Source organism: Anoplopoma fimbria, chromosome 1 (assembly GCF_027596085.1).
Source record: "Anoplopoma fimbria isolate UVic2021 breed Golden Eagle Sablefish chromosome 1, Afim_UVic_2022, whole genome shotgun sequence".
Taxonomy (NCBI): Eukaryota; Metazoa; Chordata; class Actinopteri; order Perciformes; family Anoplopomatidae; genus Anoplopoma; species Anoplopoma fimbria.
The window spans coordinates 21,143,309-21,171,156 of record NC_072449.1 but is presented as its reverse complement, the minus strand read 5'-3'; the positions used below and the strand labels follow the sequence as shown (position 1 = coordinate 21,171,156).

The 27,848-nt window shown below is 39.5% G+C and overlaps 1 protein-coding gene across 4 annotated transcripts; it reads right to left on the bottom strand.

The window, feature by feature from the left end:
* LOC129101554 (neprilysin-like) lies at positions 1-27,524 on the bottom strand. 4 transcript variants are annotated; one of them, XM_054611609.1, is made up of 23 exons: positions 27,234-27,524; positions 23,938-24,114; positions 22,520-22,555; positions 21,263-21,424; positions 11,427-11,507; positions 10,991-11,086; positions 10,780-10,898; positions 10,520-10,588; positions 9,935-10,069; positions 9,229-9,330; positions 8,990-9,126; positions 8,742-8,835; positions 7,644-7,772; positions 5,388-5,486; positions 5,204-5,281; positions 4,879-4,982; positions 4,458-4,516; positions 4,235-4,354; positions 3,746-3,879; positions 3,261-3,326; positions 2,409-2,504; positions 2,174-2,250; positions 1-1,979 (listed from the first exon to the last, which is right to left on the bottom strand). In XM_054611609.1, exons 1-23 carry the CDS (start codon positions 27,274-27,276, stop codon positions 1,880-1,882), a joined length of 2,313 nt encoding a protein of 770 aa, XP_054467584.1. In that variant the 5' UTR covers positions 27,277-27,524; the 3' UTR covers positions 1-1,879. The 4 variants fall into 4 exon arrangements, with proteins under 4 accessions (XP_054467584.1, XP_054467653.1, XP_054467424.1 ...); XM_054611678.1 differs by lacking the exon at positions 27,234-27,524 and adding an exon at positions 25,526-25,585; XM_054611449.1 differs by lacking the exon at positions 27,234-27,524 and adding an exon at positions 24,916-25,101.
* Between the last annotated feature and the right edge of the window lie 324 nt (positions 27,525-27,848).

Genomic DNA, 27,848 nt, shown 5'->3' with positions numbered 1-27,848 from the left:
CTGCAGCCTCAGCATGCTATTTAAATATTTATTTTGAAAGAAAGAAAATGCTCCTCAAGATGACTATCAGTCATTGTTATAAAGTATCTAAATACAGGCAACTGAGGTATATCTGTCTTAGTACAGGTGGAGTGTGACAGAGAGAGAGGCAGGAAGAAAGAAAGCCTGAGGGAGTGAGCGGCGGTGACAAGGACTGAGAGCTTAAACAAACAATGAAAGGAACAAAACACAAGCAAACAACAAGGCTGGATATGGATGGTGTCGTATACTGTCTGAAGAAGTGGTCTACATGATCATGGCGCATCGTTCACTAATTTCTATAGAAAAGGCAAAGGCAAAAATTCCTGCAATTAACAACCAGCCTCAGTTACCCTTCCAAAAATAAAGCTACACAAAACCATGAACGCTAAACTGCGATCCACTATCTTGATTCAACCTTCTGTATTCAGGAAAATGCATGTACTGTTGAAAAATTAATTATATTCCAGCAAATCCCTCCAAAGCTTAATCACAAAATCGTCTGTAATTTGACTTTTTGCTCCAATGTCTTAAAGAATCACAGCAAAAGATCTGTCAACGACACTCTCCATGTGATTAAGGCAAAATGAAACTCTTATGCTACACCTACAACATTTTGTAAATTACACATATTCACTTTTTGCCCATGAGTAAGTTGAGAATATTGATACCACTCAATTTTTTAACCTTTGGACAGAGCAGCTAACCGTCTGCTGGCTATAGCGCAAAGACATGAGAGCGGTAGCGACCTTCTCATCCATCTCTCGGCAAGATTAGCAAAGAAGCCTTTTTGTGAAATAGTCAAACTATTGCTTTAATGATACACTTTCTTATTCTTTGTTCTCCTGCACAAACACACGCTCAGAAACAGCAGCACAGCAGATCATGTAAGGCATACCAATTTGCTTGACAAACAGGAGGCTGCGATCATAAGGACTTAAAAAGACCGCAAAACACATAGATACATACATCCACGCAGAAACACACAGGAGGCTCAGTGAACGTATAAAAAGGATCCGGTGTCGATTGTCAGCTCAATGATTCATGACAACCTGTCATCTGAAAGGCAAAAATTTAAGTTTGGTTTATTTGACAAACTGCTAATGAACGGCAGCCACCTTTTAACTGCAGTTAAGTCATTATCATTAGATGTAAAACAGTATTGTTTAATATGTGATTAGGGTTAAATACTTACTGGTCTAATCAGCAAAGATTCAGATTATCTGTAATAATTTATCTGATCTAGTTATACATATAAACAAAGAATACATTACAGATGCATTGTAAAGCTTATCAGCGTATAGATGAAGGCTGATACCAGCTGAGGTTTTATGAGAGGCATACAGCTCAGTCCAAATACATTACAGTGGTTCAGCCCTGTTAGATGTGAATGAGTGTGAGTGAGTGGGTGGTGTATTCATATGTCAGTGGATTTGAGCACATTTGTCTGCCCGCCCCTCTCCTGACAAGTACAGTATTTTGACTGAAACACACTCACACACATTGGCAGACTCACAAATGATGAGTAAATCAAGATGAAAATGGATAGAAAAAAAAAATTTAACACAAGGAGTGATTGTATCCAGTGAGTAGCAGAATAATCAGGCTGACTGAATGAACTACAGTATCAGAGTCGGAGAGACAGTGCTCTGCCTGTCCGTGAGGGTACAGTCCACTGCTTTCCTCGGAGGAAGTGCATACTGCAGCGTCAATCCACCAGCCCTGGTCCATTCTGTAAAGAGCTAAGGGGAGCTTCCACTTCCCTGCAGCCCCTACGAGGACTCCAACAGTCAGAGGGGTGAGGTACAGTGGGACAGGGACGACCCATGTCAGAACTTTCCCCATCCCATAGGTCTGTGGATCACCACACACGGCAAATGTTGTCAGGGACCATGTGGCTGCCCTTGTTGCAGTTGAATGCTCTGGCAAATTCTGGGAAATTCTGAAGGGAGCCCAGTACTCTGTAACACACAACGAGGAGATTGTTGGTTGGGGTTTAAGTTGCTGTATCTGAAGGTTACTTGAAATTGAAATTTACAAAGGCATGTCGTTGTATCAAGGTTTTTAAAATGTTAGCTACTACTGTCATTTGTTACCCACCCTTTGGCTCACATGGCACATTGATGTAACAGAAAAAACAATCTGTTCAATTTACCTGAATTTCCCCGGACTGTGTACATCTACTTTAATGGAATTAACAGCTTGCTCTGGTCGGTGTGTTCCACACCACACCTAAAATAACAGAGATTAGCATCATACTTCATTAGACCAATATAATTTACGATTTACTGCACTGTTTCCAATCTTCCATCCATATACAGTACCAATCACTCATCAAGCAAATCATCGATCAAGTAATCAATCAATCCAACCATACATTCATCAAATACCTGAGCAAAGTTTAAGAAAAAGAGTTGATTGTGGGAAAGGTCAATGCCGGGCAGTGATGGCTCCTTTCCATGCTCCTCCACATAGTTCTGATAGGCCTGTAGTATTAATATGAGACATTTTTAAATTAATTGGCCCAATTTTGGTTGTTATTCTGTTGTCTTCGTCAAAATGTCTTATTTCTGTGGATACTTCCTGTAGACTCATTTAACAGTTCACATGCTGGGGCTGTTTGGTAAGTTGTGTTTATGTGCTATAAACACAAATGCGTTGTTTTGGAAATAGCCTGATCAACTCTAAAGTTATTGGTTTATTAAATAATAAATTGAAAGTTGCTGCAGCAACTAATCTAACCTATATTTCCAGCATTTAAAATTGTCATGTATATGCTAGTTCATGTCACTTTGTGTTATAGAAAGCCAGCGTCAAACTGTAATCATCAAATACTGGCATGTTGCCTGTTTCAAATTGTATTACTCATGAATGAAATCAAAAATCCACTTTGCCTCAAATTGACAATTTGAATGTAAATAAATGAAATAGAAATACATGAAATCATAGCTGACCTAAATAATTATTATCTCAAGTCCTGCATATAAATCTATGAATGTCATTTGTCAGTTAAGCACTGCTAAAAACTGATGAAATCAGCAGCAACATTATGCAACAAATCAGCAGCAACTTTTTTGTGTTTACAATAGCAAATGAGCCTGTCAGTGACCTGGCAAAATGACACATCTATTAATGTTAGCAAGCAGATGACAAAAACAAACCACATACTGAATCCCATCCTCTGTCATCTTTAAACAAGGGCTTATGAACCGAGTTCCCTCCTTTGTGTTCAGGCTCATTACCTGATATGCCTGCCGTATCCCTCCATTGTCAGCAATGTTCTCCCCGAGGGTGTTGTTACCATTTAACTAGAGAGGAGAAAAAGAAGGGAAAACACATAGAAAAGCAGTGAAAAAGAGAGAGGGAGATGGTATTTTTTCTACTGTTATGTCAGCAAATCACAGATATCACGTTTTTTGAAATACAAGAAATCATTGTCCCAGGGGATAAAAGAAGCATTGTTCAAAGCAATAGAACAGAGAAGCAGAAACAAAGAGAGGGAGAGGGATTGATACGTCAACACAGAATATTAAAGGCACCTGAAGCAGAGAAGAGATGAGCCTGCAAAACTAGGGGAAATATATAAATGGATAGGCTGGCAAAGGTAACAGGAAAGCAAATAAATGAGACAATGAGCAAGGTTTATGGGATACTTTTTGAGTAAATATATATTTCATGAAAACTTTTGGAAAGAAGAAGCAGAGAGAGATTGTCTATGAAGACATACATGTAGTCCATTGGCCAGGTCCCAGGAAAAGTTGCCATACTGATTGACAATGCACTTTGACAGGTACAGGAACTTATTAGTGGAATCAGGTGTCCACCAATCCTTCAGGTCACCATCCTTATCATAGTTACGACCTGGAAAAAAAAGAAGCCAAATGCATAAAAAGTTGGCTGGTTGGATTTTTTAAGAAAAAAAAAAAAAAAGGATTGTGACACTTCTCTAAGCCCAAACACCATTCCCATTGGGTTTCTGGGTGGCTTGCAGTGGTCATCATAAAAGATTCCTGACATTGAACATAATATCTTCACATAACCCAATGAAAATGAATGCAGTGGAAAATGATCTGAGGCGGCACAAAGACATGGCATTTCAAAAGAATGGTTTTCTGTGGTACCAGTTAGAGAAAGGGGAAATATTTCAATCCAAAGTATTATAATCTGCCCAAACTGCCTCTGGGAGAGCAGAGAGCAACAGTGTGGAAAATCATACCATTGTCATCAAAGCCATGTGTGATCTCGTGACCGATCACCATGCCGATGCCACCATAGTTGAGAGATTTAGCCTGGCCTTTGCTGAAGAAAGGCGGCTGGAGGATACCTGCAGGGAAAACTGACACCAGGGAATAACAAAATGTTTTTTTCTTCACAAAACTTCACAAAATGTAGAATGTTCATGCATAAATGTATGTTTGCATGTGGGGATGTGAAAATACCTATTTGGTTTTTGCTGGATGAGTAGAATGCGTTGACAACAGCAGCTCCAGTTACCCACCTGCAGAAGACAAGAATGGTGGAATTAAAGAATGATACAGTAAAGAGTACTATAGTTCAGCATGATTCACATTTTATATGAGAATTAAACCGTGATCAATAACAGCGAGCTAATATTAGCATTGCTGCTGTGCTTAGTGGAAGGCTGAACTGTACGTGTGAGTAGGAGTTTGTGTGGGAGAATACACTGTGCTAAATGCAAGATGATGTGTCGACCACAAGCACCATAAGCAAATAAGTCATTTATTTTTAGGGTCTTAGACACTTAACATTGCCTCTTTTAATTATTACGCAACTTTTATACGGCTACTAACAGAGCAATTATTTAATCCTGCCCGCAGAATTACATCAATTAAATCTTACTCCTCTTTGTTGACTTTGACTCTGAGTTTCCGCAGGCGTTTCTTTTGCACATACTCCAGGTTCTGTAGGATGTTTTCAAAGTACTCCTCTGCACTGTAGCCCAGCTAGTACCAACACACAGCCAGAGAAACAGGAGGATTAGCCTTGATGAGAGCTATCAACACTTGGTCATAAATTCTCCAGCAAATCTCATAAAAGCCAAGAATTTACCAAGATGTTTTCACAGAGCTGATACGCAGCCACGGTGAACCCTCTCTGTATTCTGTTACACTAATTCCGTAAGAGAAGAAAAACTTTTCACAATCGCATCTTTTCAGACACTCACATCTTTGTACTCATTGTTAAGATATTTGTCATCCATGATGTTGTCAGAATAGCCGATCCGTTCCCGAATAGCTCGGGCCTACAGAAAAGTAGAGGAGACAATATGAAAAAAAGAAAACTTCCTAGTCATCACATATAGAATAGAGTACAATACAATACAATAGAGAGTTCATTATAACCAATACCTTCCCCTCAGCTGCTATCTTGGTCTCTGCATCCATCCAGGTCAGGTCATCAAGGTTACTAATGAACACTTCCCGAATATCTGTAATCATCTCCTCCATCTGATGTCCACACCCACACACACAAAGATAGAACAATGCAACACAGTCACTTCTTTTTTACAATCAAATGTATATCATGAAAAAATACTGTAAGTAGATAGTGTGGGAGTTTTTGCTCATAAGGTCCGCAGAGAGGATCCAGTGGAAAGCACACACAAAAGATCTTGCAACATATTGTGCAACACAGTCAAAAAATAAACTTCCCTGAACCAGTCCTCATTATTATATAGTCACATATCAATGTACAAAAGTCACACTTAGGGTTAGATATGGAATACTAATAAAGTTAAAGATAATAAAGAGTATTTATTACTTTTATGTGGGTGAGGGATGTGAGGCAACGGCAGTCAGACAGTCAGTCAGTAACATTGTTATAGTCAAGATGATATGTAAAAAAGTTTTAGGACATTTCTACAGCTAATTTCTACTAGTCTCAAGTTTTTGTCTAAATATTTTCTACAATAGATAACTTCTGTACTGGCAAATTTGCAGATTTACTATTGATAATGCTGACGATTTACATTCTGCATTTAGATAATTAAATGTACTTATACAGTGTAGATGCATCCAGCAGTTTGGGGTTGCATTTTTTATTACTGAAATAATCCAAATCTTTATAACAATCTATAGAAGAGGAACTTTAGTTTAAGGATTCACGAATAATTGTGTGTAACGCAACAAATATTTCCATGTAAGCCTACTTGTCTTCACAAAACATTTTGGCACGAATGTAGAGTTTTCATAATAATGATATTTTCTATTTTTATATGCAAATTCCCACAGTCAGGTGCTCTAAAATCAACATCCAAAGCTCAATGTTCAGAGGAAACCTGTGGTGCAAGTTTAATGTTTCTATAATGTATTGCTATTGAGTTACAGTATTTCCAAGAATGCGCCTGCATACTGAGAGACAGACTGACGGACGCCACCATGATGGCATAATGCCACTGTACTGTACCATGGTCACCGGAGTGTGATAGGCCACATGTTGCCCACAAACAAAATGAAAATAAAATTCGAATAATTCACAATAAAGTTCCTGTACCAAGAATGAAAGACAAATAGGAAAGGGAAATAACTTGAAACTGCAGTGACAGCGAAGGTCGACCTTCTAGATCCCTCTAAGTTATTCTCTGAGACCGCAGAGAGCTGACAGAGGCATTCCAATGTCTCATCACATAAGCAGACCCCCGCTTACACACTCCATGACCACTCGGACAACATGCTGTGGTTCGCCACACACCACCAGGGACAATACTGGCTTTTCTAAAAACCTTTTAGCATACAACATTGTGTGTGAGTTTGTGTGTGTGTGTGTGTGTGTGTGTGCACACATGAGTTTGTGTTGTATGCATGCATAGATGTTGTTGCATGCAAATGTGGTAGTAGTATGTAGTATTTTACTGTTTTAGTTGTTCATTGTTTTATCTTTAGGAATACATCCTATTGTAAAGGCTTTGCTTGTGAAATATTTATCAGAAAAGGAGCTACAGTAGTAACTATAGCTGTCTGATTAATAGTACTAATATCAGTATTAAGTAGCATCAATGTAAGTACTGTGGTAGAGTATAAGTAACTCTACGATCAAGTAGCAGAAGTGCAGTACTTTTGTAAAAGAACAGTAAAAAGTTACATTCCACTGTTGATCATATCTGAAATGAATCTCTGTGGCTGAGAGAAATTTAGTATGTAAGGAGTGCAGCCTGTGTGCCAGCTGCAAGTCACTTTGGACAGACACAATCACAAAACCATGTACTCAGGGTGCAATGTTAAACCCACATGCTGGAGTGGGTAAAGGTCCAGACGATTTACGACATGTGAGACACCCAGCATTACGACATGATCGACACACAATCTGACTCACAATCTAACACACGGCCACACTGGTACAACACACAAAGGGCAACTTCAGCTGCTTTCAATGGGTACAAGCAGAAAATACTGTACGAACTGTGGTGGGGACACATGACGTAAATGTGCCAAAAGAGTAGGCATGTATCAATGACTGAATAAACAGCAGATTCATTTCTATGATTCAGTAGTAGTTCCAAATGTATTACACAGAATCTTCTCTTTCTAACAAGGACTTCTTCTAGCTTTTTTGTTCTGCATTAAATCCAATCAAATAATTTAAAGCATAATCAACCCTCTACTGACCAGTTCTTTGCTCTTTTCAGAGAAGGCCTCCTGCACATACAGTCGTCCCACAGCATTGTCCATGTTGTTGTTGACGTAAAGTGCACACTGTCGCCACACTGCTGCCTCTGACGTTGTACCAGACAAAGCCTGCAGGGAAAGATACAAGGCACAGATCGATTAGAGATGCAGCATAAACCACTCAGCATGTTGGTTAAAGAGGCTTGGGATAATTCTTTATTTGCACCTTAATGTAGCATCACTATTACACTATGGGACTATAAAAAAACAGGATGGAAGGGAACTTATTAGCTATAAATGTTGAAGAAGAATATAAATGCCGCTGAGTGTGGACGTATAGTGTTTATTAGAGCTCAACTTATACGGTGTATATTAGCTGCTACTGTAAGTACTGAAGCAAGAAACTGCAGTAAAGAATAATTCAAATAACATTCTTACCAAATTTTTTTTTTTTTTATTTACCAAGGCATCAAGAAGTTAATACAAGCAGCATTGCTCTAGGGACGGCAATGTCGGCCCAAGTCTGATTGAGATTAAAATAGATCGAATACTGAATGGATCGTCATGGAGCTTTTTAATGAAGACATTCATGGTCCCCAGAAGATGAATCCTACTGATTTCGATGATACCTTCACTTTTCACCCAGCATGACAAACAGGTTGACAAACTTTGAATTAATTGTAATGGCTTTGTGGATCCCTTAACTTTCCATCAGGTGCCAACAGCAGGTCAAACTTGACTTTGCCCACTACTGTAATTCAAGACAAAATACCAGCAAACCTAATGGCATTCCCAGAAAATAAATAAAGAAACAGACTGGATGGATCACCCTCAGTTTACAAGTTAATTTTATGCCAATAAAAATCAAAATCATTGTCAAACGATAGCCGGCAAGTTGCAGGATAGCATTTCCGCCAATGTGGTCCGAACTCTTTTGCTCTCCACACTTACTGTTTACCTGCATGGAACAAAAGCCTGCTCAGAACGTGATTGGTCAACTACAAACGGAAAGCAGAAAGCTTTCGATTGCAAAATCTTTTGCAGTTGCATCATATGCAGATTAAGATTATAGGAGAAAAAGATTAAGTGGCAGTGTACCTTGCGGAAGGCTTTCCTTGTGTCCCTGTAATTTCTGCTTAGGCCCACCACCATGTTCATAGCAAAACGCCACACCACGTAGTTCTGCAGATCCCTGTGAGGAGAGGAAGGATGTTAAAAGAAACTCTCTTATTCACACAAAGCTACGATAAATCAGTATTGTGCCGTTTTCATTGCAGTGCACTTCCGCCCCCACAATCAGGCTATCATACACAAACACAACTACAAACTCATACAAACGAAAACACCTCTTGTTGTATCTGGCCAAGATGAGGTTGAGTCTTCTGTAATAGTTGGGGGAGTAGTTTATGACCGTCTCTGTGTCAGGAACGCTGATGTTGACTGTATCCATTATTTTTGCTGTAAAGTAACTCCAGTTAAACACCTTCAAGTCCAAAAGCACAGACAAAGAGGAAAAACTATTAGAAAGAGAATAGTAGGTGAAAAAATAACAGCAAATTCTGACAGAGAAGGAGATTATTTTTACCCGGGATTCAACCTCGAGGGTGAAGTTGGCATTCAGATCATCAAGGTCCATCTTGTTGTAGAGCAACACTGGGTTGTTACGGTCCTCTGGAGTATCAGTAGCCTTGGAGTGAGTAAGACAGGGAGGTAGAAAATCAAGAATGCTGTCACAACGTAACTCTCCTGTTTCCTGACACGTGTATGCTTGCAGTGCAGATCCAGCAGCAACAAACATATTTGGAGTCCCAGAAGGCGTCAGGTCTGTAAATGTCAGAGCTCGAACGGTGCGACTGCCTTGTAAAAGCCAGCAGCCGAGCAGAGGGGAAGTAAAGCGTGGCAGTGAGCAGAGCACAGAACCAGCACAGAATGACAAACGTGGAGTCTGGAAACCTGTTGGTGTCTGAGGAAAGTTGTTGTGTAGGGATCAAGCTGGTTAACTGTTTGTTTTACACTGCAGCTGCTCCAGACTGGAGCCACAAACACACGCAGGGGAGAGAGGTGAGGTTTGGGCTACAAATGGAGGAGTGGAAGGTCATTCTGTCAGAAGAAAATTGCTTTCGAAATCCTCCTGTTGTGTCAGTTGAGATATAAGATAAGGAATGCATTACTGCTGGAAACATGGTCACCTCAGTAACAAAAAAGGCGTCTCTTTTGGAGACTTGCAGAGGTTGTTCGATCTGACCAACTATTTTGACTTCTGCTGGGAAAAAGAGTGAATGCATGCTTACATTGGCGATGTCCCTCTCCAGGTCCATTATTCGTGTCACCTCTTCTCTGATAATGGTTTCATTGATGGCCAATCCCCGGTCTGAGCGGATCAGCGTTGCCAGGTCAATCATGAACTGCTCATAGGCCTGACATGCCTGTCAAACACACATTTATTCAAGATAAGAAGGTCAATAGTTTGAATATAACCAATGACTGGGAGTCCACTGAAATGGTAAAGTAAAACCAGAGCAGAGGATGTTTGCTCCAATCGCACACATCTGGTCTGAATTTAGACACAACCAAATCTGATCTGTTTTGCCTATTTTCCTTTAATCATCACTTACTGCCTCAGAGCACATTTCTATTTATCCAAACACACCTGGTCATAATTGCATGCAAGTGAATAACATAAACACAAAGCCATTTTATTTACTGATGTTTCAACTGATTCCCTCGTCATTCCCTCGTCATCAGGTTTACTATAACATAGAACCCCAACTCAGTGGCACTTGCCAAAATGAAAACATTTAGCTGTCATCATTGTGCATCAGTTGAAATCCTTCATTATTTCCAAGTGCGTGCATGTGTGTACACCTTGAGCCTACCTCTGCATAGGGTCCGGTGCAAGTGTAGTAATCTCTGGACAAGAGGCCGAGGCTTGTCTGCTGGTCAAACTGGCAAAGAGGAAGACAAGAAAGGATAGATATGTATCTATACAAGCCAGGACATCAAATTTGAATAAATTGGTGGGGTGGTTATTTTCCAGCTGCATGGATATGATGTCTGATGTTTGTATGGATGGGGATCTATACAATAAAGAGAGAAAGAGAGAGGTAAGGGCTTTCTGCTACAGCTGCACACCTACATGAATGATGTGCGAATTGGAGTTCCTGTCATCGGTGCCGACAAAAAAGTTAACCAAGAGTTGAGTTCCATATTTCTCATTCAGCTTGGCGATCACGTTCTCCAACCTCCATGTGTTACCTGTGTGAAGGAGAAGGAAGGTAAAGTGAGAAAGAAAAGGATTGCGTGTATGTAACATCTCTTGTGCGTGACATTGGAAGACAATACTCTACCATAGTTGGTCTCCCAGTTGTCCACAGCTATGGGCCACTCAAACACATCAGGCAGCATGTCGAGCAAGGGAGCCCCACCTCTGAGCTCAATTAAACCTTACATGAAACATAGATACAAACAAGCAAAAGTCGGTTTCTAATAATGGATACAATTATTTTAAGCCAATCAAAACTCAAAAAGAAATAAGCCTTGTCCGTATATTGTACTTATTATCAAGCCTTATTAATATATTGTAATTTGGGGGCATTGGAGGGGTTTATTGATGTGACTTCAAAGATTTGGATCATATAATGCTGTTAAACTGAAATACAATAATTATTTTGAAACTAATAATGTATAAAGATTACAGCTGTTTGTTTTTGTAAGAAGAAAATTAAGACAATGGAAGATACAAAAATGAAGTGTCTGTGTGACTTCTGCTGCCTTTTAACTCACTCTCATTGGTGCAGGACTTATAAAGGGTCTTGGCCTTGGTGAGAGCAGTGGCTTCACCCTCCACTGTTTTTTCAAGAACACCTACAAATAGAGCAGAGAAACAGAGCAAGCATGAAGAAAATAAATAAAGACAAAGACGGAATGATGAAGGAAGAATGAGCGTACATGCGAACAAAGGGGAAGAGGAAAGAGAGAAGGATGTAATAACCTCAGGTACATGATTTCTTAATCTTTGTTCATTCAAAGTAGCATCCATCTATCGTCCAGATGTAGTTAATCATATTAATCAAGGCATGTTGTCTGTCCCTGTGTCAGAAAGCCCCAGCAAAAACAAAGTGAGGACTTCAAACTGTGGCAATCCGTAGCAACCAGTGACAAAACACACAACATGACATTAATCCAAGGGGGATTGTGTTTACACAAAACATAAACAAATTAAACATGAACAAAACATAAACAAATGTTTTGTTTATGTTTAATATTGCTTTTGTTGTATGATTTTTTTTTTTTTTTTTTTTTTTTTTTTTTTTTAAAAAAAACAAAGTGAGGACTTCAAACTGTGGCAGTCCAGTCAATGGTTTAAATTTGGGAGCAAATTGTTTGAGTGTATCCCAAACCAATAAGTAACTGTTTAATAATTATTTCTGAAAGAGTCAATAGCATTTCCATTCAGTTTTGTTTTTCCAATCCATTCAAAAATGCACTTAATGGTTCCCTCTATAGATGAATATATTGTAAAAAAAAAAAAAAAAAAAAAAAAAAAAAAAGACTATTATTGTTAGTTTAGAAGGTATGATTGAATTTTGTTTCATATTTATTCTCATCATTATCTACCCAAGATCTTCCTTGTTGCCAGTGTTTTGGTACATTTTGTAAAAAGAAAAAAATTGTTATAAAGAAAACTTAAGAAAAGAGGTTAAAATGAAACCCCAAAGTATGGTTAATATGTTGTACTACCTTGTAATTTGCAAGCGCCTTCATCATTTCAGGTGATGATTGTTAAAATATATATTTTTTTTAAATCAACTTCAAAGTTGTCATGCATAAAGAAACGCTATAAAACTGATGGAAAAGACACAATCAGCTACCTGAAAAACAAATGAAGAAACTTTTTTCAGATGACATCTTTTATGAAAAGCTGGGTCTAACCTGTGTATCGGGAGCAAAACTGAGCAAAAACTGATCTGGCGGGAAATCGGGTCAGAACCCTGGGATCAGACCGACGGAGCTGAGATTTACCCTGGCTGAATTTAAGCTAACTACTAACTAAAGGTCTGTGTCCATCTTTGAAAGCTGCCACATGTACAATTCCCTGCTAAGTAGTTTCTTGGCTGTGGGGATGATGAGTAAAGGGTGCAAGTCATTTTCTCGTTCAACCACTTTGGATTTGATCCAATAGACAAAAGATAATGCCTATTGCAACTTTAATGCTGACTTTCCCTTACTGAACAGACATAGTCAGTCAGTTTCCACTATTCTGGCAAAGGTGTAACAAATACACTTGCCAGCTTTGAAAAGATCAAACGTTTTATCTAACACTGCACTGAAACATTGCATTAATTACTTTGTAGACCAGGAACCAGGAACGCATAACAATAGCAAGTACACAAATGCACGCTCATTAATTGTCCCCTCATACTGAGCTTGGCCAATCTTTGCTTTGAAGGATTGACTAAATGATTAAACACAAGCTATTTATTAGTTGCAGTACAATTAATCTTTGCATTTGAGTGGTTAAGATTATTTGGGTCAATTGTTGTAGAGGTCAACACTGTCATATAGACCACAAATTGAAATATGCAATGCATATTTTAATCCATGGTTGCGCAGAAGTGAATTCTCAGAATGTAATCAAAGCGAGGCCAGTGAGCTAGGATGTCATAGCAAAAATAAGTAGCTGAAACGAAATCAGGGAGCAGCAAAGGTTAAGGTGTGGCAGTAAAAGGCCATTTGAAAACAAGAGTGAACACCATTGCTTGCCTCTTCAACACCTGTTATGGGCATGAACGCCAGTAGCTCAGCCTCAGGCTACAGTTTCTAGGAAGACAGCTAATCAAGATGAGTGATAAGTGTGTAAACTTGCTCAACTGAGTGGGAGGAGAGTGGGACCAACAATACACTTTTCCTGCTCTAACTCAAGGAACAAAGTTGCATATTGTAGCTTTAAAACGTAACCATTCCTTCAGGATGCGCTGTCGTTTTTCAGCAGCATCGAACATGAGCGTGAGTGATCATGAAGATTCAACCCACATGGTAATAACGGTATTTGCTAAAAAAAAAAACACCATGGTGAATGCAAGTGTTTTGTTGTGAAAGTGTTTCGAAACTCTGTGCCCTCAGGTGAAAACCTCACGCCCACTCAATGAGTACCTGAAGCTTTAGCTCAACTAGCTCAAGCTAATAACAAGAGACGGACTTTGATGACATTGTGAAGGAGAGTGGGATCCTGGGGATTGTTGTCCTCATTGTTAAACCACCACTATTGCAGATGAAAATCTATCTATGGTGATTCAGAAATCATGTTCAGGGACAAGGTAATGCCTTCAAGTTGTATTCATGTTACGTTTATTCACGTTAAGTCATTTAACATAAACAGCTACTGTAGCTAAATGTGGACAGCTTCAGCGACAGAAAGCACAGCATAAGCAATTAATAATTATGCTCCATCACTAGTGAGCAGCGCACACAATAGATAACTATAGAGTGGCTCGCCGACTTCCTTCCTCACTTTATGATGTATCATCTGGTGTTTCCCAAGAAGTTGTGCAAGTGCAACTACAGGTGGTAAAGGGGGATGTGACGCCATTGACAGGCGACCAAATGAAATGCAGTTTTGACTTTAATAAAATTGCAAATTTCTCTGGGTTTGAACTTTGTTGGAAACATTTGGTATAGAGTAAGTACATGCACAACTAAAAATACATATAAATACGGTCTAGACATTTTTAGACATTTTTGGGGGAAATGTTATTATACCGTTAAGTACAGGGAGATTTGGGAGGGTTTTGGTGTGATCCCTTGAAATCCATAACATCTGGTGATATTATGGTTCAGTGGAGCAGCACTAATTGGATACACTAAACTGACAAATAAACCATTATGTAAAACAAGAGAGCATAATCATATATGTAAAACAATATATAATTTTATGTGTATATGTATATATATATATATATGGAAAACTTCATGAAATGTCTATTTGTTCTCTAGGACTGTATTATGTATAATTCATGATGTAAAACTCTTTAAAGTCTTAGAAAATGTGCCAAAGCCATGTTTATGCAAAATGTTAATGGTAGACCTCATGATTTCAATTGCTTTTGTGTATGGTGTCATAGAGTCATATGTTTAAATGGTATGTTAGCAGTCAGAAAATGTTTGTCATTCTAAATCTGTGTGTATCCATTATTGTGACTTTTGTTAAAGAATACAAAAACTTGGATTAAGGTAAATTTGCATATGGCTGTCAGCTTGCCAGACAAAGCATGAACCAAACATGAGTAGGCTATGTCTAACCCAACCTGCCTGAAACTAATCCTGCCACTTTTGCAATAAAATGTGCTAAAATACAATTATGCCACAGTTCACATCATTTAAACTAAAATCTAAATAAGCGTTATACACTAGGAATGAGAATAAGGCTTGGTTTAAGGAAAGCTGCTCATTGGCATTCTTGGTAAGAGTTAGATGAGAAGATTAATACCACTCTCATGTCTGTTCTATTTCATATAGGCTTCGCACTCTAAGAGCTGTCGCTATTGGGTTTGCTGGCTAAGTTTGCTGGCTAAGCTCCCTCCATAGTGGGTTCTCTTCTGGGCTCTCCCTCCTCCCTGTTAGGAGCACTGGAGGCTGATGATGAGGGATATGATAGGTGGAGATGTTTACCAGCAGGAGCCGCCGGCCAAGTTTTCAGTACTACGCTGCAGCCATTTCATCCTGCCAGAAAACCTATGGAGAGAGATCTGTTTTGGCGCATCATTTAGTGAAGAGTTTTTACAATGTGCTCTAGACAACAGAAATCTGTTGTGGGCTCTCTAGCACCACACTTGAATTTACAGAAGGTTCTGCACACTTTTAGGGGTGCCAAGTAGGTTTGAGCCGTTCAGATAAGAGAGTGAGTGACCTATGCCCACTGTCGGCCTCGACATCCTTCTATTGGAGAGGGTGGAAGCACAAAAAACTAAAAAGACAGCTAAATATCCCATTTACACTTGAAGTCTAAACCCATCCTACTTTTTGTTGAGAATCATTTCTCTGGCAATTTTTTTCTGGCTTTGCAAAACAACGTAAACTAAAATAAAATACGTAACTAACACTCTTTGAATATGTAACAAAATCCAGCAGCCGGTTAGCTTAGCTTAGTATAGAGACTGTAAGCTACTTTGGCACAGTGAAAAGATTAAAAATCCAGCTTCCAGAGCCCATAAAGCTCACATATTAACACATTGTACACCAGCTTTAATCGCTACAAAAACCAAAGTGCAAAAAACAACAATTTGTTATTTTATCTAGAGTTATGTGTTGGACTATTTCTTGCCAGGCAACTAGCAGAGACCTCAGGAAGTTACTGGCCCCGTCCAAGACATACTCAAACACATAACCTCCCATAACATGGTGATTAGATCATACTGTTCAGATTACACACACAAGATAAAAGTAGAGATATTTAGAAGTGCTTGTGGGCATATTTTGTTGGTATCAACAAAGAGTTTTCCTGAAGATGATGAACTTTTAATATTATTACCAATTAAAAGGAAGCCCTGTAAAGGGGTCTCATGTAAGTAGGAAAAACCTTTTGACTTTGATAAACCATCACACAAGTACGGCTGGTCACTGATAAATGTAACTCTTATAAATGCTGCATTCCGGTCAACAGATATAAACCATCAGACAGGACATCTCAATGCAATGCCAAGATCAATACAGGAAAGAGGATGGATCGTTAATTACACCGCCAACTGACAGAAAACTCTCTCCTGAGTCCATCACTCATGTCACAGTGAGTCGGGATCAAAATGAGGAAATTAGATAATTTTTTCTTTCTTTGGAATTTTAAGGAGTTACCGACCCAATCACAATAAAGACTGTTAGATAACGTTTATTTAAAACTAGGTTGATCTCCAATTTCATTTAATGTCATAATTGTGTATTCAAAACACCTCTTGTTACTGCAGAAAATATGAAAATCCAGTCTCATTCAACTTAATAGCCTAAAGATATTCTAAATTTAATTTCATATTTATTCATAATCTTTTTAAATTATTTTCATTTGCTCAGTGCTTTGAGTCATTTCTATCCCTTACGTCTACTTGTTTTACTCACATTGCATGATTGACTTTCACTTCTGCCTCTTTCTATCCTTTCATTTTTCTAATCCTTTCATTTTCTCATTACCATGTGTGCACTATTTATGTGCTCATTTAATCTTAATGAAGTTCTGAGTTAGAGACCCTTCACAGGGCGCTTCCTGCAAAAGGGCACAGATCATGTGTGTATGATTGGATTACTGACTGCCTGGTGCTAATGTTTAACCACAGCAGAGGCTTAACCTCTCATTCTCTCTCTCTCATACACACACACACACACACACACACACACACACACACACACACACACTCTCTCTCTCTCTCTCTCTCTCTCTCTCTCTCGCCCCATGTTTGTGTGCGTGTTATTTGAGAATGGATTTTGTGCCACCTGATCTTTCTTTGAGACATCATGTCAATTTGAGCCAAACCTCTCAGCATGATACAGAATCCGAATTTGGAGTTTCTTCTCTCTGCATTGCCATTTTATCCTTGACTGCCTCCAATTCCACATGGCATTTAACTTGCGGTGTTTTTCCTACTAGAGTTCTGCTTCCAATTTATCATCATGAAGCATATATTTAGGTATATTACATGCAGAAGCCTCAAATGAAGTTGAGACTGAAATGAGTTGACACTTTATGATGGTGTTTAGCCTCAATCTGAAACAATATAGCTGTTTACTGTTCTGTGTGTGCTATAAAAACACCAAAATGAAAAACAAAGACTAAATTGAAAGGAAACAAATTTGATAAAAGAACAGAGAACAAGTTTAAATTGCCATTCAAACCAGTAGAAACTCCCTTAACTACATATATAAATATATAATCCCACTTTGCAACCATGATGTCAGCTAACATCATTACAGTGGTTGCTGAAAACAGTTATCCTGCTCAACAGTGTCCTGTAGCAAATATAAATGCTCTCAGCAACAACAGAACCATTGACTTTGGGGAGCTCCTGACTTGTCATCAAGCTAAACACCATCTACTGTACACCATATACCAACTCTGTCATTGACTCAGTAACATGTTTTTAGTCAAAGTCTTGCCCCATGGCTAGTCTTACTGTAAATGAACTGTATGTCATGTGCCCAGTACTTGCCGAGAAACAGCTTACATGCCAGATTTTCACCCTGGTGGAGGTCAAAACTCTTTCCTGTTTTTCATAAACCCCGACATTTTCAATTCAGGATCTTTTATTCAATATATTTTTGTTGGCCAAGAATCACTGCATTCATAGTCATATTATTTTACTTGGCCACAAAGATCTTATTTGATATGTTTATGAGAAATACAGTATTAATGGTGTTGTGCAATGGTTCTAACTGGAACTTTGAAGGTCATGTGAACAAACCATTTATCGCGAAAAAGTCTTATTGCACTCTGTATTATTTGACGCAAGTTCTGTTTTAGTTATTGTTATCACAGGAAAAACATAGACATTCAGTCTCTGACTGCACGCCTGACAGACATCTCACGTCTAACCACTATTCTATCGTCACAGCCACCTCACAGACATATTGGTGATGCCAAATTCTATAAGAAACATAAGCTGGTTCCCGTTTTGCATGCCTCTGGTGAGAATTTTCTCTGTTCAGTGAGATTTAGACTTGCAGTCAGAAGCACCACGTGTATTACAGATGAGGTGCAGTGTGCTCACATGCAAGTGCTCAAGCACGGATGGATGTCTGCACATAGAGCTTAGCTTGGAGATGACTTCCACATGCTGTTTCACATTTCGTGACCTATCCTTAAAGCTTTCTTCATTATACTATCATCCTCTGGCTACAAAGCTCTTCCTCACCTCACCTCAAAGCACCCTGGTTCATGTGTGTTTTTCACCTTTATTTTCTTTCATCACTCTTTTTTTGTCTTTCATTTCACCTCAGTATGGAACTCTTGAAAAAAAAACCTTTCTTTCCCTCTATTCTGTCTGTTTTCCTTCATCCCTTCCTCTTCCTGTCACAAACTAGCTAGTAATTAAAATGCTCACGGTCAATTGGGCAGATTATTGCACAGTATGCTACACCTGAGTAGGGGGAGGTGGAAAAACAAGCTCTCAGAGGCACATGCACACACATGCACACACAAAGCTGCGGTCACAATCAGTGTCCTCATTATGAATCATTTATGGCCTTTTACAGCAGCAGAGAACAATCCGAGGCATTTACAAGCAACCACAAATCTACACAGCTATTCACACACATAGACATGCACGTAGCCTTTTTTATTGCTGTCTTGCAGCCTACAGCGCTGCAGTGTCCAGGTGTTTCCAGGCCCCTGCAGCTGTTGACAGGAAAAAGGATCCGTCTGTCAGCGGGCGGTGGTATCTAAGCAGGTGGCAGCAGCCAGTCCCAAGATCAGAGGTTGCATGTTTGATGTCACCTCCACAGTAGAGGTCACAGATCTACTGAGGCCTCACACTGCCGAAGCACAAGTCATTAGGAAGAAAAAACTCTGACAGCTAGTACATCTTGTTGCTACTGCACGTGTTCAAGAAAACAGAATGCACACTAGACTTGGTTAGAAATATCAAGTATGATCTTAGATACACAACATTCTCTTTTTTATATCTTTCTAAAACACACGCGGACCTGAACTCACAAAGTCAACCTGAACATGTGTGTATACAGTACAGTCAGAGGCATTCCAACTCTGACTGGTAAGCCAGACTCCCTGAAGGAATGAGCACAACAACAACAGTTGGTGGGGAGATTTAAGCTGTTGAATGATTAAGACCAGTACTTTAGCTGCTCCATTCCTTTCTGCGGTAAATGCAGCGTTTAGGTCACTCAAGTCAACGATTATAAAACATCAGCCTTTGCACTTTGTCCAATATTTCATCATTAGTTGCAAAAGTGCATTCTTTATCTCTATCCCTGCTTTCAGACAGGCAGCAAATATCACCATGAGATCTCTGATAAATCTGCTCAGTGGCAGTAAACCAAAAACAAGGTGTGAAATGACGCCACACACTTACACAGATACATGCTATGTACGTAAATGCACATACAGTAACAAAGTGCCAAAAATGAGCCCATTTTGACAAATGTTTATTTTCCTTTTCCCCCCTGTGTGTGATTTTTATGGGTGTTAAGCCATGGAGAAAAGAGGAGAAGAGAGCAGAGCAGAACAGAACAGATGGGCTATACGTTTTGGCAATGTACAATACACCAAAAAGTTAACATGCATAATTTTTCTGACAATTCCCATAGTTGCCAACATGCTTTTTCCTGCAAACTGCATACAAACATGTCATGTTTTTTAGAAATCTCATTAGAGATCTCTGAATCACATTGAAGCTCATGTCGAAATAAAAAATCTACAAATTAATACATGCCATTACATGCTATTTCTAAACCCTGATGAATGTTATATTGATCTGTAAAAGGGTGTTTATCAAGAAGAAGAAGTAAAGTGAGAGCTGTCAGTAGTCAAAGAAAAAAGGTAGCATTTTATGACAGATGAAATATCCTTTCAAACAATATGTTATGACATATTATTATTGTGAAAGACTAAATCCCATGCATATCTAATTTTGGATTGAATAAATACATCTAGCCATTAACCCCCACATTCAGCTTTATCTTTATGAAAAATATGTTTTCATCACAGGCCAAATGGCAAAAGGAAAAATGCTGTCCCAAGACACAAGTTGCTGTGTTTTTCCATCTAGATTGGACAGATAAAGTGCACGAGGCTGGTGAAAATGATCTGAGTCAACAAGACAGGCTGCACTTTAAACCCAGGTTTTCCCTTCCCAATAAGGATCCATCTTTCTCAACCCTCTGAATCACTCCGTTTCTCCTGCAGTTTATCTGTACTGTCGTTTTCATAGTGGAAGGGACTGGCATATAAATTGTGAATTTATGGTGGAAGAAGAGTTTCACTTGTCCGTGGAAAGTTTGTGCGCCTTGAAGATTTAGCACCCACTGCTCAGGACTCGACTGGCCTTCTCACAGACAAGTTGAAGTGAAGAATGGACCCTGGCGCACACACACAAATCCACTAGCGTTCACACGTATGCAGTGTAACTTGACCCTCTCTATATCAACCATCCCACAAGGACACTAACAAGACTCTAACACTTGCTAAAAGCTGGCAAAACACATGAGACACTTAGCACATACAAACTTGAAATTAAGCTTTTTTCTCACGGCTGTGATGACATCTTTAGAAAACAGCCTGAAAGCAACGCACACACACACTGATAATGCCAGTTCTGTTGACAAACTCTCCACTCACATGGTGTTACTGAAGCCAAACTCCCATGGCATCTGTGAAATCTGTAGAGCTGCAGTCCCTGAAGGACAGTCCTCTCCAGCTCGTATTCTCAAAGAACTTAATCAAGCTGTTCTCCTTCCTCTTACAAAGCAAGAGGACTTACTAGTCTAGCTTTACAACTCTTAATCAAGGCCTAACTATGGTATCAATACTCACAAATTAGTACCCCTTCCTCTCTTTGTTACGGCCTTTCTGTTTGTGGATCTTGATTTGTTTGTGTGTGTGGGTGTGTGTGTAGGTGTCTGACCTTTTAGAATGACCTCCAGCTCGTCTCTTAAAATGTCAAAGGTGCTGTATCTAGAGCTGGTCTCAGGGATGATGTTCTTTTTCAGCCAGCCCCCACAGGCGTACTGGTAGAAGTTGTCACAAGGGTCCACGTTGGCATCCATGTTCTCAATGAGGCGAGAAGCTGCAAGGACAGAGAGTTAACAAGCCCTGAGGACTGGAGGAAATGCTTACCCCAACATACCTCAATACACTGCAGGACAAAGGAGAATGATGACAAATCAACTGACACAAACAATATCAAATGTTTGGTAATATGACGTTATGTACGTTAACTGTCCTCTAATCAGTTTTATGGACGGCTACATAGACTGTTTGTATGCAGGATATCCGAGATGCCTACAGTTTTATCATTTAATAGTTTGGAAATATGCTTTTTTGTTTTATTTTGGAGAGTTCAGTATAAGGCTACAGCCAATAGTTGGATAGCTTAGCTCAGCATAAACACTGGGAACACGAGGGAAGAAAAAGAGTTTAATATTCAACCTTTGCAAAAGTAAAACCGTATCATGGCACTGATTGGGTTAAGTTTGGCACCAGTCCTGGAAATGTGTGAACTTTTTGAGCTGCAATTAAATGACATGAGGCAGCTGACAAATCTCTACTGACAACTCCGTCTGTCAAATCGGTTTGCCAAAAATCTAACGCAAATGATTGGTTGTCTGTTGCTGGAAACTAGAGGAAGACTTTTATATTTTTAATTTACTATGGTTATGAACAATGAACAATGTCTACTGAAGTGAAAAATTATATTTAGGTTTAAAAAAAGGTTGTCGCATTAAATGATAAAATAAGTATTAGGACAGTGGTCTTTGCTTGAATGCTAGATATATAGTAAGAGACTTTGACATTATATGAAAATGGGTTTGAGTGATACAAAAAGTTTTTAGCAGCATAACTGGAGTCATGTGGTCAAGGAGTGCTTACAGTTAAGTTATCAGTTAGTCACAACTTCTCCTATACAGTTGTTGATCCGGGAACGACAAGCCTTTGCAACATGTTTCTGCTGATCAGGACTGTTCCTGTTTGATCACTGTTTTGACTTAGAGGCACAATATTCACAGTTGAAGTGACTATAAGTGTGTCTGAAATCCCCCTGGGTCTCTGCAGCAGTCTCAATTTTCATAATCTTTCCCCCTCTGAGAAAAATCAAAGCCCTCAGAGTGAAACCATAAAGAGAACGTACAAACAGACAGATAAAAACAGACACAATGCTTACCTGACTGCGTGCAGTCAGCTGATGTGCAGATTTCATCTGTAGGAAAACGCAAAACAAATCATTATTCAGTCGGATTTTTGCTGTCATCAATCATCATGTCAAATGCTCATACTCTCTCATCTCATCTCTCTCTCATCTTAGCCTTTTGCTTTATTTTATTGCCATCTTTCTTACACACATAACCCCAAACTACTTAGAAGTGTTGCTTTCATTCTCTCAGGAATAATTAAGGTGCTAAACTGTTAAAAGTTACTAAACCGTCTGACATTTAGTGACACACACAAACACACCAGTGAGCTGTCATTTGACCATTCATACATTGCTCCATGTGTTACGTGTGAATCCACATGGTGTGCACACAGTTGAGTGCACAGAGGGACAAACATAGTCATTAAAAGCTCTCATTTTCCTGACATGGCAGCTTACACATTTATCAACCACAAGATCGCAGAGGATAACAACACACGCACACATATGCCAACCAATTTGTTTGAAACATGTGATTTCATTAGATTGGCTTTTTTTAAACAGGCTTTTGACCTGCTGAAGTTCTAAGTTGTTCCTTTTGTCAATAATGAGTAATAAAATATATTAATGAGCTGTTAACTATCCATGTTAATGTCATAGTAGATAGCTTTTCTTGTACCAGATCACAGTGATCAATCATTCTTGGACTTACTAATGATTAATAAATCATCAGTTACGTAATAAAGTAATTGTGTCAGCACTGGTTTAATAAATTTGTATAAGTCAGGATATTAACAGTAAAAAAAACCATGTGATACTCATATTGTGAGATTGATCTGAATGAAGCAGGTTCGATTGGTTTTTCAAAGTGAGAAAAGATTGGTGGGCGTGTCTGTTTGATTACACCATGTTAATTTTAAACGATCCATTTGAATTGATGACATTTACAGCAAGATATTAGATACATCATTTTTCATAATTTACTCAAAAGTCTAAATTGCTAACGAGCTCAATGTTTTGAGGTTAACATGGTTGTTTTAAAAAGCCTGAGAACAGAAAGGAGGGTCTAAAAAGGGCCTTTGCACACTGCATTCTTCTTTCTGGCTCAGTGGTTGTACCTTTGCACTGTGCTTTAAAAGCACACAGCTCAAGTGTCTTCTATTCACCTGAACAAAATGCTGCTCTCAGCACGCTCCATCGTTCTTGCCATTAACTATGAACTCAGCTGGAATTGAATTTGAAAAGTTCTGAAATCTTCACATAATATTGTTGTGACAAGAAAAACAAAGACAGCCTCTAAGCTGAATGGCTCGCAACAAAAAATGTTTTAAATGCATGACTTTTTTTTTCTCAGGTTCACTTTCTCTTTGTCAACATTAGTCTGTTTATCTAGGAACCACTAAGGTTTTCATAAATTTCTCGCTGTCCTCTGTTCACTCTTTAAAACTCACCAGTCTTCTGTGTGGCAAAGAGGATGATGAGGGCGACGATGACGATGAAGAGCAAGGAGACAATAGTAATGAGGCCGACCTCGAGGGAGGTCCAGCGGGGCTTCTTAGCCGACTTGGGGGGGTTGGTCTCTGTCATTATCAGGTCTCCTTCTTCAGCTACAGGCTGTATCAACTCACCTGAGAGAGGGAAAACCACAGAGGAAGAGCTGAAACCATTCATCGACCAATCAGCAACAATTATGATTATCAATTAATTGTCATTCACCAAACAATCATGCCAAACACTTGCTGGTTGCAGCTTCTTAAATGTGGAAATGTGCTGCACCTCTGGTGTATATAAGTGTTAACTGAGTATTAAGGGCAGTTTGGAGTAGGTTGGACAAAACAACTATTTTAAGATTTCCCCTTCAGCTTTGAATATTTTTCTTTACTATTTTTCTGACATTTTATTTATAGATCAATTGATTAATTGACAAATATGAATGGATAAATTCATTGATAATGAAAGTAATCATTTGTTGCAGCCCTAAACAGAAAAAGAGAAAAGAAGCGGACGTACATAGATAACATAGACGTTTGGTGAAAGAATAAAAACAAGTTTAATTCATAAGTGAACCAAACATGAACTCAAAATATTGTCAAGAACACATACATTTTCATCTTGTCAGCATCTTTTCCAAATCTAAAAATCAATCTTTTAAGCCATCAACCAAAAATGCCAAACACTTCTCAAATATTATCTTGCAACATACTATTTTCAATTAAAATATATACATTTTGACATTAATGAGGCAAACATTCTGTTGAATCTTTAGTCTTTTTACACACAAGCTGAATAAAGAAAGAAAAAAGAGTGAACGCGAGATAGATGAGATCTGTCATGAGACAGCGATAAGAAAGCAAATAAACAAAAAAATTAAAACAGTATTTTTTTTAAACAGTATTGGAGCAAAAGGCGAGAACAATGAAAGTCCTTACCCTCTAGTGGCAGTACACTCCAGTGAAAAACAAGAAACACACTTCTGAAGAATGGAAAACAAGAGAGACCTTTCCTCTGCTCCTCACTGTTGTTTTCCTCTCTCGGGCCGAGTGAGAACTTTACAAAGTTCATGTAACAAGCAGTTAAGTCTATCTCTGAAGGCAATTAATCCTTAATCCCTCACTGAAGGCACACACACACACACACACACACACACACACACACACACACACACACACACACACACACACACACACACACACACACACAAACAACCGTGCAGTTGCGGCACACACACACACACCTACACAGCCATGCTCTCACACAAGCTTTTTTACGAGCTGGTGTCATGAGGTATCTCTGCAGATGGGTGGGTCTCTCTGCGTGCTGGCTGAGATGAGTGCGCCGCCTGACCAAAGGACAAAGTCTCTTAGCTTCCTTTGAACGAGCAGACAGCCACAGACAAACAACATCAGCATGTGTAATAACCACAGACCTGCTGAATGTCAAATCCCCTATCATTGTTCTTCCTGACTAAACAATTGCCCGATGTAAAGTAAACTCCCCGGGGCACAGTCACTATTAAGGCTGGCCATTGGCCTTACTTACTGTTCAGAACCCAACAGGCTGCTTTCCCAAATCCACACCAGCACTACAGGCTACAGCATGCATGATGTCACTCTGGGTCATAAGATGTACTACAGGACAGTTGTGGGCGTGCATGTAAGCAATACCTTTCCCTTTGCAGTGTTAGTGTGGGAAGGATGTGATTCTATGTCATATAAAGGCAACTATAAATATGGGCAGAAAATGAACAACCAAAGGCCAAAATAAAGTGACGGGACAGTAATCACCGTTCACTTGCGCTATTCCAGACAAGCTCCATGCAAAGAAATGAAAACGTCTGTGAAATTTATTGAAAAGGAAAGGGGACATAAACAAGGAGTAAGGGAATGTGTAAAAATGAGGGTGAGGGGCTGAGAAAGACGTAAAAACTGAGATGGATGCCGGACCCTTAAAGGTACTAAATCATGTGTAAGTAAGCTGAGGCATGAATCAAAGGATCTCTAACTTTACATGCACTTATCACCCTTGCATAATGCTTTCTGCTTTCTGCTTTCTTTACGTGAATTGTGCGCATTTAAAATGAGGTTATTCCAGTTCCTTCTAAACATTGCTTCTGGTTTTATAGTTAGTGTTAGTACGACCACGACACTGATACCTTTTAGGATGTTTGCTCTGTGAGGGAAGGAGGCTTAATATGAGTGTGAGTTATTTGTAAAGTGAGATGTCATTTCTGCTGCTGGTGTGACTGCTCCTGTTGCAGGACGCATTCATTGGTTACACTTTTCACGATGTGGCTCTGATGATTTGTCTTCAGTGTGTTTAGGAAGGTATGTCTCAAAACTCTCTCTCTTTCTTTTTTGGGGGGTCATGATATATCTGAAACATAAACAGTCCCTGTGTCTAGTGAGACCTCACAAACCCCTTCAAAATGAAACCCATCATTCACTGAGACGCCTGAAAACACCCGTTCTTCTGCACGCGCACACACACACACACACACACACACACAAGTACACACAGGAGTTCTTGTGCAAAGTCACTTTTTTTACAACCTATATTTGTGAGAGCTATGAACATGTCATGTACCTATTTGAGTTTGAATAAGTACAGGAATGTGGCCTACTTTAACTTAAAATAACACCTTCTCTGGGATATGATTTTCAGCACCGGGCCTAGCTGCACACTGCAGACTAAAATCACTTTAAAATCATTTTTTTGGAGGAGGCGACGTGATGCCCAAAGGTGCTGTGATCTAGCTGGAATGAAGTCCACCTCTTAAATAGCTTTCCTAATGGTATTGACAGCAGTATGAATGGAATAGGAAAATATAAAGGGATAGAGAACTTACAGCTGTTATACAGTGAACCAAAACCACAAAGTAAGCGACAAAGCTATAAACAGGGTATTTGAGGTTTTTTTTTTTTTTCTAATAGGACCAAATGCAATAGGTGTTAAAACTCCAGTGATAAAAAAAAAAAACATTCAGCTGCAGCACACACGGTGAGCAGGACATGCTTAAATGCGTGCCAGATCCAGATCCTCATCTCCTGTTGCACGTCGGGAAATTCCAAGGGGGGGGGGGGGTGGCAGGCATGATCAACCGGTGCATGCTGCCCGTGTCACCCAGCCGGCACGCGCGCACACGCAAAAATAATGCACTCGCGCGTGCACACACACACACACACACACACACACACACAGATGGCACCGCGTTAAAAAAAGAAGCGCTCGTTGAGAGTGAGCGACTTACCAGATGTGTCGGGAAATTTTCGGTCGATGATATAAATGGGCATCACATCCACTGATCCATCAAATCCAAAAAAGCGGGCGCGAAGTGCTGATCGGTCTGTTACAGATTATTATAGATATTGTAATTTTTTGCTTCACCCTGGATTTCAACAAAGCGCAAACCCCGATCCCGCCTCTCTCTCTCTCTCTCTCTTCTCTCTCTCTCTCTCTCTCTCCTTATTCTTCAGCCTTTTCTTTGGCTTTATTATTCTACGAGCGCGCACAGACCCTTCACTAGAACGAGCCTACCCGCGGAGGAGATCGCTGAATTCGAATGACCCCCATCAGACTCTTGCGCGGTGCAATTGGTCAAGTGTGTGATCCACAGGGGGTGTGTGTGTGTGTGTGGGGGGGGGGGATCCCATATTTATACAGCCAAGGACATAAAGTGAGGCAGTGAAGCAACCCTCCGAAGTTCCCCGTCCTCCTCCTCCTCCTCCTCCTCCTCCTCCGTACAGGGCGGCGTTTAGAAGTGACCCCTGTAAGCGGCACCACTCCGGGCGCAGGTTCAGGTGAAGAGTGTGCTGAAGTGATGTATTGCGGTCACTCACACAGCTAATAGCTTTTAAACCAATGC